This window comes from Marmota marmota, unplaced genomic scaffold, assembly GCF_001458135.2.
Source record: "Marmota marmota marmota unplaced genomic scaffold, marMar, whole genome shotgun sequence".
In the NCBI taxonomy this organism is placed as follows: domain Eukaryota; kingdom Metazoa; phylum Chordata; class Mammalia; order Rodentia; family Sciuridae; genus Marmota; species Marmota marmota.
In genome coordinates this window covers 3726222-3737964 of record NW_026000051.1, presented here as the reverse complement: position 1 = coordinate 3737964, position 11743 = coordinate 3726222, and the positions used below count along the sequence as shown (strand labels likewise).

At 46.9% G+C, this 11743-nt stretch overlaps 2 protein-coding genes across 2 annotated transcripts in view; one reads left to right on the top strand and one right to left on the bottom strand.

The window, feature by feature from the left end:
• Golga2 (golgin A2) overlaps positions 1–50 on the bottom strand; it is a 15832-nt gene extending 15782 nt beyond the window's left edge. Inside the window, exon 1 of the mRNA XM_048812967.1 lies at positions 32–50. Coding sequence (XP_048668924.1) covers positions 32–37 — 6 coding nt within the window. The 5' untranslated portion in view covers positions 38–50. The remainder of the gene's footprint in view (positions 1–31) is intronic.
• Positions 51–166: 116 nt separating this feature from the next.
• On the top strand, positions 167–7932 carry Swi5 (SWI5 homologous recombination repair protein; the record flags this gene model as incomplete). Its single annotated transcript, XM_015497716.2, has 5 exons — positions 167–465; positions 752–800; positions 4064–4185; positions 5224–5318; positions 7592–7932. Coding segments are annotated over 5 exons (630 nt in total), but the record flags the coding sequence as incomplete, so codon positions are not given.
• Positions 7933–11743: the final 3811 nt, after the last annotated feature.

The following is an 11743-nucleotide window of genomic DNA, read 5'->3' as shown; positions in this document are numbered from 1 at the left end:
AGGACGGGTGGGTGGAGTTGGGGGGGGGGGGCCACATCACCAAGATCCCAGCATCCAACGCGAAATTGCTTCCTGTAGCTAAAGCGGCACGAAGCGAAATAACCTGGGGAGGCGTATCCAGGGCGTCCGTGGTGGGCGTGGCCTAAATTCTCCAAGCTGATTGGTTAACAAGAAAGATGACTGGGAGAGGGGCGTGGCCAGGCCACCGCGAGCTGCGGTGGGCGGGTGGAGTCACAAAGAAAGCTGCGCGCGCGCGCGCAGCCGCTGTCCCCGCCCACTCCGGGAAGGGGCGGGGACTGCGCTCGCTGGGTGCGCGCGCAGCTTTTTGTGCGACGGTTCCTGGCTGCGGCCGCCGAATTCTTTTCATCCCGAGCACCTGAGGCGTCATTCTCCAGTCCTCGCCCTGGATCCTCCTGCACCACAGAACCTCCCGGCCCGGGGGCCTCGGACCCCAGGGCTCAGGAGGTGGGTGAGGAACTGGCATTAGTCCCTTTCCTGATTCCTTGTAGCTCCTCCCCGGACTTCCAGAAATCCCCTTCAGCACCCCCCACCCAGCCCTCCTAGCACTCTCTTTCCCACAACCCCTCCTTCCCCGAGGGTCCCGGCCCTGATTCCGGGAGTGTAGCTCCCGGCTGCACCGGTCCGGTCACCCTTACTTCCCAACTGCTGCTCCTCCTGCATCCGCGGTTCCCCGTTCCTTTCCAACCGGCTCGCGGTCCCACCAAGCCTTTTCCCTCGGCCTTCTCTCTAGGACTGAACCCGGACAGAACCGAAGTTCCCGCGGGGCCTTCCGATCCCCTGTGAGTATATCGGTGCCCCACCCTCCTCTCCATCCCACTGCAGCCCACGCTTCAACGACTTCTCCCAGCGGGATCTGTTCTGCTGAAAAATCCCAAGTCACTTCGCAGTCCCTTCCCTTCCTCCTGCCCTCCAGTCTTCAAAGGGCTGTGCTGGCCTCCCCCTCCTGCCTCAGCTGCTTTTTCCCCTCCCTTACTCCAGTCCTTCTGCTAAGGTATTTCCCTTCACCCAGCCCCGCTTTTAATCTTCCCTCCAGCTCTTGATGTTCGTGCGGTCCACTCTTTTAGCTTCTAATCTCCTTTTCAAAAACATCCTCCTCCTTTACTCTGATTACCCATGATGGGGTTTCCATCACCCCTCTCAATTAGATCATGAAAGTCTTGGTATTTGTTCATTGATGAAGCTCCTGCCCTTAACTGGGCACCTGGGATGCTCTGCCAACCAATTTCTTCCCTCCAGGAGCCACAGGATGAGGAGGAAACAGACTAAAAAATTCTAGGATAGTATGAGCCTGGTTTGAAGAGCGGGAGCCCAGACTTTAGTTGTGCAAGGAAGCCTCCCTAGAAATGGTGAGGCTGAAGGTGAGACCTAACGGATAAGTGGCAGTAAGCCCAAATGACAGGGTGGGAAACCACAATCTGTGAAAAGCATCAGGTTGTATGATATTTTCTCCCAGGGAAACAGTGTGGACTGCCTTTGACCTCCCTGTATCCTCATTGGATTCCAAATCATGCCTTGCTTGTTCTCTGAATTCATTCCTTCCCTTTTTATTTATTTTTTTAAACATTTTTTTTTTAGAAGTAAAAAAGTTGGACACAACCCTTTATTTATTTATTTTTATGTGTGCTGAGGATCAAAACCAGGACCTCGGGCGTGCTAGATGAGCACTGTACCCCTGAGCCACAATCCCAGCCCATCATTCTTTCCCTTTTTAAAAACAAGCCTTTGCTGGGTGCTGTGGCCCATGCCTTGTAGTCCTAGTGGCTTGGGAGGCTGAGGCAGGACTGAAAGTTCAAGGCCAGTCTCAGCAATTTAGCAAGATCCTGTCTCTACATAAAATATAAAAAGGCCTGGGAGAGCTGGGATTGTGGCTCAGCAGTAGAACGCTCACCTACCGTGTGTGAGGCCCTGGGTTCAATCCTCGGCATCACATAAAAATGAATGTTCAACTGCAACTAAAAAATATTTTTTAAAAAGGGGGGGGGCCTGGGGTTGTGGCTCAGTGGTTAGGAGCCCCTGGTTTCAATCCCTGTTATATTAGTTAATTAATTAATTAAAAAAGGATTCATGGGGCTGGAGATGTAGCTCAGTGTAGTGTACTTGTCTAGCATGCACGAGTCCCTGGATTCCATCCTCAACACCACAAAACAAAATAAGACTTTAATTAAAAAAAAAAAAAAAGTTTAGACATGGGGTTCTCACTGTGTTGCCCAGGCTGGCGTCCAGCTTGGGTTAAGCAACCTCCTCCTGCCTCAATCTCCCATGCACTGGGTCTTCAGGCTTGCATTACCATGCAGGGATGTAAGAAGGCTTTATTGAGCACTTACTTTATTCCAATTAGCTTACTCTAATATATCTCCTAAGTCCTTCCGGTAACTTTTGAGGCAGATACTTTATCATCCCCAGAGACAAAGTCTCACAGGCAGAGCTGATGAGTTTGAACTGCAGCAGTCTCCTCCTACAGCCTGAGTGAACCCTCAGCTTTGTCTCCTGCCTCTGTTTTTCTTTGCCTTCTTGACTGGCCCCTCTGCCTCCTGCCGCTCCTTTTATAATATGGAGCGTATCAAGGATTGAACCCAGAGGTGCTCTATCACTGAGCTACATCTCCAGCCCCTGTAATTGTTATTTTGAGATAGGATCTTGCTAAGTTGCCGAAAAAACCTGCAGTCTCCTACCTCAACCCCCATTATAGGTATGTGTCACTGTGCCTGGCTCTGAGTAGTTTCTCCCTTCTCTCTCTGCTGTTCTTTTTCTGCACACTCCCTCAGAAATTTCTGTCCTGTGCTTCCAACTTGCCCCAGTGCACATGACTCTCTAACCCTTACTTTCTGTGGACACTTAGAGCTGCCTATAGAGTATCTTTGTCTTCCTATTTATCCAGTCTGAAACTGCTGTCCTGTTAGACACTCCCTTAGGACACTTTTTATGATTAACATATCATTCACTCATTCATTTGACAAATGTTTATTGAGTGTCTGCTATGTGCCAGATACATCTATAGATTCGGTGCTATCAGGGAACAAAACAAAGTCACTGTCCCCATGGAGTTTATCATAATAACAGGTGTATGAAAATACTTATGTACTTTAGGTGTTGAAATGCAATACAACATCAGGACAGGGTGATGTAGGTGAATGAGGCAAGTGGTCAGGGAAGGCCTTTCTCGTGAAGTGACATGTGAGTAGAGCTTTAAATTAGGTCCTATCTGGAGGATTGACCTAATTGTTGGGTCTTTTCTCTTTGGGCCTAGGATATAAGTTCCTTGAAGACAGGGGCCAGGCTGGATATCCACTATTGTTGAGTGACCAGTTATGAGCCACTGAACCACCAGGAGCAGGAACAAAATCTTTTATTGCCTCTTGTATCCCATGTAGACCGTTCATCCAACATACACTTCCTAAAGATTAGCCACATACTAGGCACTAGCTGTTGTGGCTTTAGAGCCAGAAAGGACAAAGATGAACTGTAGCCCCATGGAGGATTATGCTATCTGGTGACATTTGCAGACTTAAGAAGAGAACCTAAGAAGGAGATCTGGAGTGCATTCTCTGGAGTCATTTTGGGGGCCAGGGTGGGCCATTTAGCTAGGATTAGGTTTGGCCAGCAGTGAAAGAAAACTCTAGATAACAGTGGCTTTAGGAGTCACTAGAGACCTAAACCTCCATCTGTCCTACCACATCCTCAACATGTGGCTTCTGCCTCATTGTGCACGATTTCTGTTCAATTCCAGCTTTACCTCCACATTTCAGGCAGCAAGAAAAAGGAAGGCCAGAGAAAGGTGCCCTCTCCCTAGAATGACTTTCCCCATTATATATATATATATGTATACACACACACACATATATTTCACTTCTGATAAAGTTCTGTTTGGCAGAATTTAGTCATAGGGCCACTCTAATTCCAAAGGAAACTAGGAAATGTTTTATTTGGGGGCTTAGGAGTCTATTACTAAGCAAAAGTGGGGGGTGGCTATTGGGGGACATCACATAGGCTCTGAATGGTAGATAACTGGTCAGTCCCACTGATGACTTTTTATGCCACTCAGAGGCCATCTTCCAAGTCTGGCCCAGCTGCAGGAACTGGTGAGGAGTCCTTGCACCATGAAATTCAGAAACTAAAAGAGAAAAAGAAGATGTTGGAAAGGGAGATCTCCCAATTAATATCTGGGTAAGTCTTTTGGGGCTCCTTAGCATGGTTTAGATAACTTTTGGGGGGGGACACAGCTCATTGTCTGGTGTACACAAGGCCCTGGGTTTGACCCCAGTACCACAAGAAACAGCAACAACAGAAACTTCAACTATGCTCTGTAACTGATATGGTCACACTGGCTTGGCATAAAAAAAGAATGGCAGGGCTGGGGCTGGGGCTCAGTGGTAGAGAACCTACGTAGCATATTTGAGGCACTGGGTTCAATTTTCAGCATCACATATAAATGAATAAAATAAAGGCCCACCAACATCTAAACAAAATATTAAAAAAAGAAAAAGAGCCGGGCGTGGTGGCGCACGCCTATAATCCCAGCAGCTCGGGAGGCTGAGGCAGGAAGATCTTGAGTTCAAAGCCAGTCTCAGCAAAAAGCAAGGGGCTAAGCAACTCAGTGAGACCCTGTTTCTAAATAAAATACCAGATAGGGCTGGGATGAAGTGCCCCTAGTCAATCCCAGTATCAAAGAAAGAAAAAGAATGGCACCATTGGATTCACCAGAGGCCTCAGCAGCCTCGCTGGAGGAGTGTTGGTTGGGCTGGAAAAAACTTGGAAATGAGAATTGAAAACTGTCCAGGATAGAGTCACTCTTCTAGTCTCTCTCTCAAGCTGCATTCTGTCCTCAGCTTTCACCTACACCCAGATTGTATTCTGGCTGGGAGGAAGGCTTTCAGTGCCTAAGGCAGGCTGGCTTTTCCCCAAGTTCTCCAAGCCTCTTGCTGCAGCCAGCCATGGAATGTCGTTTCACACTTAATGGATTCTGTCTGGATCTTGTGTCCCATCTGTGAGTCCCTCAGCTATGGCCAGGGTTACCTAGGGAACAGGGCATGCAGAGCAGATCCTCTACCAGCTACAAGCTTCAAGAGGTAGCGTCTCTGCTACCATCACTGTGTTCCCAGTGCCTCACACCTAAAAGTCCAGTAGTAAACATTTGCTGCCTAGCTCAGATCCTTATCAACTTTCCCACGGTGCTCTCTCCCTTTCTCTTGTTGCTCACCCTAGAGGCTACAGTGAGGATGAAATGGAGGAACACATCTCCCTGCTCCACGAGTATAATGACATCAAGGATGTAGGACAGATGCTGCTGGGAAAGCTAGGTGAGCAACAGGCTCTAGAGGAGCCACCAGGGATCCAAAGGTGTCCCCTCCCCTAGCAGTGTTGGGTTTTGCTCCTGGGCCTCCAAACTTGCCAACCCTCCTGTTCTTCTCAGCTGCCCTGCTCTTAGAATGCCCCAGCCCCTCTCCTCACCAGCTTCTGCCCCCTCTGGCCGCCCAGCAAAGCAGTAATACAACTATTCTTACCTGAGTCCCAGGGATTTTTCCTCAAGCACAGAGCCTTCTCTGAAGTGCTTTAGACCAGGACTTAACCCATCTGCAAGATCATGAACTAAGGTTCCCCCTTCTTCGGGGCCTACAGAGATACCATCTGTGTGGCTCAGGTGTCTGTCCAAAGAGGCAGGAGGTGCAAGAGCGACCCTTTGTGGCTTCAAAGAGTATTCTGTTCCTCCTTGAACTAAATCTTGCTATCCAGAGAGTTTTAACCAAGGCAGACATACGTGTGTGTCTCCAAAGTAAGGCTGATTTGAGGTAAGGAAATGTGCAGATGGCCTTGTACAGACCCTCCAGGTCCATCAGCTGGCCTGGCCTGGTGGACAGCCTGGCATCCAGCAGCCTGGGTATCGTTCAGAGCTGCCCAGTTGCTGCATGAGTTCTGCACTTAGTGCAGGAAGTCGTGACAGCATCCAAGCTTCCATGGCAGAGAAGAGTCCCGTTTTCCCCTGTGTTTTGTTGGAGAATGGATCCCAGTGCAGGAGAAAACGAGGAAAATGGATGAAGGGCAAGTGATCGGGGGCCCAAGAAGAAAGGATGTGAGGAGAGTGCTGCTGAGTGGGTGGAAGCATTCTACTTAGAACTCAGCTTGAGACCTGCTATTGTAGGGTCCAGGTACCTGGAGCCAGTGGCCTATCCCTTTTTGGTTTATTCAGCGAGTATTTTGGGGGCACCTCCTCTGTGCCAGGCACTGCACAGATCTTACTTTGGTGAACAGACACTTGAAGGTCCTGTGGCTTGAGTTGTAGTGTCGTGAGGGTGGGGTGGAATGGTTGGTAAGTAAAGGAACACATCAGATTAGTGATAAAATGTGTTAAGAGCAGAGCTGAGGAGAGACCTCGGTTGCAAGTGAGGACAATGTAAGGTGCTCCGAGGAGCCTGAGGAGAACCCTTCCCAGTGCAGGGGAGATGAGTCTCTGAAGCAGCAGGAGGCGCAGCTCACACAGGCCACAGACCAGCAAGGGCTGTTGCCTGGGCTATGCTAAGATGTTGGGTTTTCAGCAGGTCTGAGAGACAGTCAATTTTCACTAAAATTCTTTTTTGTTTTGTTTTGCAGTTATTGGGAATTGAACCCAGGAATGCTCTGTCACTGAGCTCTCCATCCCCAGTCCTTTTTTATTTTTTGAGTCAGAGTCTCACTAAGTTGCACAGGCTGGCCTCAATGTGGGATCCTCCAGAGTCATTGGAATCACAGGAGTGTGCCACCAAGCCTGCCTTTTTTTTTTTTAAATGGTACCAGGGATTAAACCCAGGGGTGTTTAACTTCTGAGCTACATTTCCAGCCCTTTTTTATTTTTTATTTTGAGACAGGGTCTCACTAAGTTTCTCAGGGCCTCACTTGCTGAGGCTGGCCTTGAACTTGTGATCCTTCTGCCTCGGCCTCCTTAGCCACTGCGATTATAGGCATTCACCGTGGCCCTGACTTTTTTTTTTTTTTTTAAGATGGACACAATATCTATATTTTTATGTGGTGCTGAGGATCGAACCCAGTGCCTCACATGTGCAAGGCAAGTGCTTTACTGCTGAGCTATAATCCCAGCTCCCTCTGACTTTTTTTTTTTTTTTTTTTTGAGATGTGTTTTCTCATTATTGCCCAGGCTGGCTTCCAACTCCTGGGTTCAAGTGAACCTCCCACCTCTGCCTGTCCAGTAGCGGGGGTTACAGGTGCACATCACTGCCTGGCTTCCGTTTATAGTTCAGGCAAGGACTTTAGCTGTTCTGTGTGGTGAAGGATTCTGGGGAGCTTCATTTCACTCTGGAATGAAGTGAGTGTCCAGGGAGTCAGGTGCTCACGGCGCAAGTTCTGAACACAGTATCTGGTGCGTGGAAGGCTCAAGTGTGAGCTGTGGGCAGGGCCCACAGGGAGAGGCCTAGAAGGAGAAGCTTTTACCTTTGCCACTGGGTGAGGCGTAAGTGTGAGCACTAGCTAGAAGCCAGGAGTGCTGTCCTGTGTGGGTCAGGCCAGTGATGCTGGCCTGGGGTTTGGCTTACTTCCTTCTACCTTTCCCTACTGGACACTCATTCATTTTTCTCCATTTCAGCCGTGATCCGAGGTGTCACCAGCAAAGAGTTGTATCCAGAATTTGGTCTGGACGTGAATGACTGAGCTGAGGCTCAGCCTCAGGTCCAAGACCCACAGGGACAGGTGGATGTGGACTTGAGAAGCAGCAAGAGCCCAGCCAGTGCAACACTAAGTTTCCAGTGAGAAAATGCTAGAAGCCCTTTGCTGAAGATCCCAAATGAAGTAAGGAGGGAGCTCAGAGAAGAGGGAGTCAGGGAGGAAGGGGTATTCCCAATTCTAAGGTTCCTAAAATGTCCCTGTGATCCTGTGTATCAGCATGTGTATTCCATTTGCTAATAAACATGAGCAATCTTGGCATCAGTCTGTATACCAATTCTTTCTCCCTCTAATCCCTGTTCCTACTTGGGGGAGAGAGCCTGCTTTGGGTTTTAACAGCCTTACACCTATTGTCTCTAATGCTCAAGAGCATTCTGTGAGGAATTAGTTTACTGTCCCATTGAGGCTCAGCATGTGGGAGACCAATCTGGGAAGTGACTGAGTTAACTCCCCTGCTGGGCGATGTAGCCTCAGGCACCCATGCTGCTAGACAGCCCCACTCTCCTAGGGTTCCCCTGACTGTGTCTTTGTGCATGGGCGTGCCTTCCTACAGCCCCATGGGTGGAGCTGTGCTCACTGTTCCTTTGTAATATAACCCCTTGCCCTGTTTGGGATAGAAAGGTCCACGGAACTGCCTTGTGTGTGTCCCCTTCTCTTACTGTGCCCTTGGGTGTGGCCTTCCTAGATGTCAGTCAGCTCGCTGACAGCAGACATCATGAAGCTAGTCTCAGCCCCCTGAAACCTGACCCCTTGCCTTATTTGAATAGCTTCTCAATTAAAAGGGGTCAGCGTGTGCTCTCACTCTCTCTTTCTGTGGGCCCTTAAGGTCAGAGGAGCTGTCATAGCACCCCCAAAGAAAAAGGTATTTGTGTCTCTTGTGCAGTTATTTTGCGCAGCCCAGTCGCCCAGTTCCCCTGGAGTGACCCCTGAGTGTTTTAGTCGTGAGCAACCCGGCATCAGAGAGAGTGATTACCCAAGGTCACAGAGCCATAAATGAGAGAGCAGAGATTTGAAGCCAAGTCTGACTCTGAAGCTGGTGCTCTGCAGTACTGCCTTCCTGGGTTGGTGGGGTTCTTTTTTTTTTTTGGAACTGGGGGTCGAACCCATTACTTTGCGAATGCAAGGCAGACGCTTTGCCACTGAGCTACATCCCAGCCCTGCCTTTCTGGGTTGGGAAGAAGCTGGGAATGAGGAATGACATCACTTGAACTTGCAGTCCTCCTATCTCAGCCTCCCAAGTCCCTGACATTACAGGCCTGTTTTGTATTAGTATATTAATGTTCAATTTTGGGAAAAACATAATTATCCTCTTCTAAAATTTAGCCATTTTGATTATATACAGTATTCCTTTTATAAACCTTTTGCAATTTCCTTAGAACCTTTACAACTGGCTCAAACCTATGACACTTAAACTTTCTTTTTTTTTTTTTTTTTTTTTTAAATATTTATTTTTCAGTTTTTGGCGGACACAACATCATTGTTTGTATGTGGTGCTGAGGATCGAACCCGGGCCGCACGCATACAAGGCGAGCGCGCTACCGCTTGAGCCACATCCCCAGCCCAGACACTTAAACTTTCTATTTTGACCTGTATTGCCTTCATCACATGCTGGAATAGTTTAGTTAGTCTGGAACAAAAATTTCACTTTTGCCAATTTTTTTTTTTTTTTTTTTTTCACTATTTGGTGAGTCACTTTGTTGCCACACTCATGTCAATCATCAAGCCAAATCTGATGAAACTAAACTCTGAAAACAAGGTGCTTTTTAAAAATTATCTTTGATAAAATTCAGGATGACTGTAGAAAGAAAAAAATATGTTTCTAATAAAACACTATAACTTATTAGATCATAGCTCTATTTGTTGTGTTCAGATTCTTGAAATCTACATGCAGACTGGACTAAATCCAAAATTCTTCTAGTTTCCTCTAATATCTGGCTGTAACTCTCCAGTCAAAAATTCAAACTTCTCTTTTCCTAACGTCCTATAAACTAAGCCAGACCCAGTGATGCACACCTATAATCCCAGTGACTCAGGAGGCCACGGAAGGAGGATTTCGAAGTTTGAGGCCAACCTTGGCAAGTTAGCAAAACCCTGTCTCAAAATATAAAGGCCTGGAGATGTGGTTCAGTGGTACATGCTCCTGGGTTCATTTTCCAGTACCAAAAAAAGTCCTATAAACTGAACAATTAAATGTCCGTTTCAAGAGGACAAGCCTCGTCCCCAAAGTGAAAACCACAAAGTGGACGTGCACCAAACCATAACCAGAGGTATTTGAAGTACAAACCAAGATGAGGAGTTGACATCAGAACTAGATGCCCTAGCATAATAGCAGCTTTGCCCCTCCTAAATTTTTCCTTGTTTATGGCTATTTTTTCCACTTGATATGATAATGATGTAGTCAGAATTTCACAATCATAACTCAGGAGGCTGAGGCAGGAGGATCTCAAGTTTAAGGCCAGTGTGGGCAACTTAGCAAGACCCTGCCTAAAAATAAAAAGGGCTGGAGGTGTTTCTTAGTGGTAAAGCACCCCTGGGTTCAGTTCCAGTACTGCCCCTAAAAATAAAGTAAATGAATTTTCAGAATCAGTAACTACTATGGATAACTTGACAGAACCTGACCTACGAATCCTTTAATCTACCTAGTGGGTAACTTGGGTAACATCCCCAATGCAACTTTTTATTCAAATTATATAATAGTCCCCCTTTTTTTAAACCTTTTTTAAAATTTTGTTCTAATTAGTTATGCATGACAATAGAATACATTTTGACACATTGTACCCAAATGGAGCACAATTTCTCCTTCCTCTGGCTGAACATGGTGCAGAGTCACACCGGGTAGTGTAATCATACATATATATAGGGTAATAATGTCTGTCTCATTCCACTGTCCTTCCCATCCCTATACCCACTCCCCTCACTCCCCTCTGCACAATCTAAAGTTCCTTCATTCTTCCTCATCCCATCCCAATTATGGATTAGCATCCTCTTATCAATAAGAGAAAAATTCAACCTTTGGTTTTAGCTTATTTCACTTAGCATGGTATTCTCCAGCTCCATCCATTTACCTCCAAATGCTGTAATTTCATTCTTTAAGGCTGAGTAATATTCCTTTGTGTGTATGTACCACATTTTCTTTCTCCATTCATCTGTTGAAAGCCATCTAGGTTAGTTCCATACTTTAGCTATTGTGAATTGAGCTGCTATGAACATTGACGTAGCTGCATCATTGTAGTATACTGCTTTTAAGTCCTTTGGGTATAAATTGAGGAATGGAATAGCTGGGTCAAATAGTGGTTCCATTCCCAGTTTTCTGAGGAATCTCCATACTGCTTTCCATAGTGGAGTTCCAACAATAATGTATGAGTGTACCTTTTCCCCCACATCCTCGCCAACACTTATTGTTGCTTGTATTCTTGATAATTGCCATTCTGTAATAATCCCTTTTTATAACACTCTTAATTCAACTCTCTAAGAGTTCCTGCCTCAGCCTCCCAAGTTTCTGGGATTACAGGTGTACGCAACTGTGCCCTGCCGGCCCCTATTCTTGATAATAAACGTGCAACGAAGAAGGCATACTACCTTGCTAGGCAGAGATTTGCAACTGGGGACTGAAATTCTCATTCTGCACATTGACATACAAGGGAGAGATTTTGCTGTGAAAGTTGTCAGAATAAAAGATTAATGTGGGCTGAGATTGTGGCTCAGCAGTGGGTGGAGTGTGCTCACCTGGCACATGGGAGGCCCTGGGTTCGTTCCTCAGCACCACATAAAAATAAATAATTGAACGTAGTAAGACTGTCTTAAAATAAAATAAAAAGAACTGAGGATATAGTCTAGTGGCAGAGCACCCCAGGTTCCATCTAGTACCGAAAGAAAAGAAACAAACTACTATTAAAGACCGCCAAGATCTGGGGCTGGGGATGTGGCTCAAGCGGTAGCGCGCTCGCCTGGCATGCGTGCGGCCCGGGTTCGATCCTCAGCACCACATACAAACAAAGATGTGTCCGCCGAGAACTAAAAAATAAATATTAAAAATTCTCTCTCTCTCTCTCTCCCTCCCTCCCTCTCTCACTCT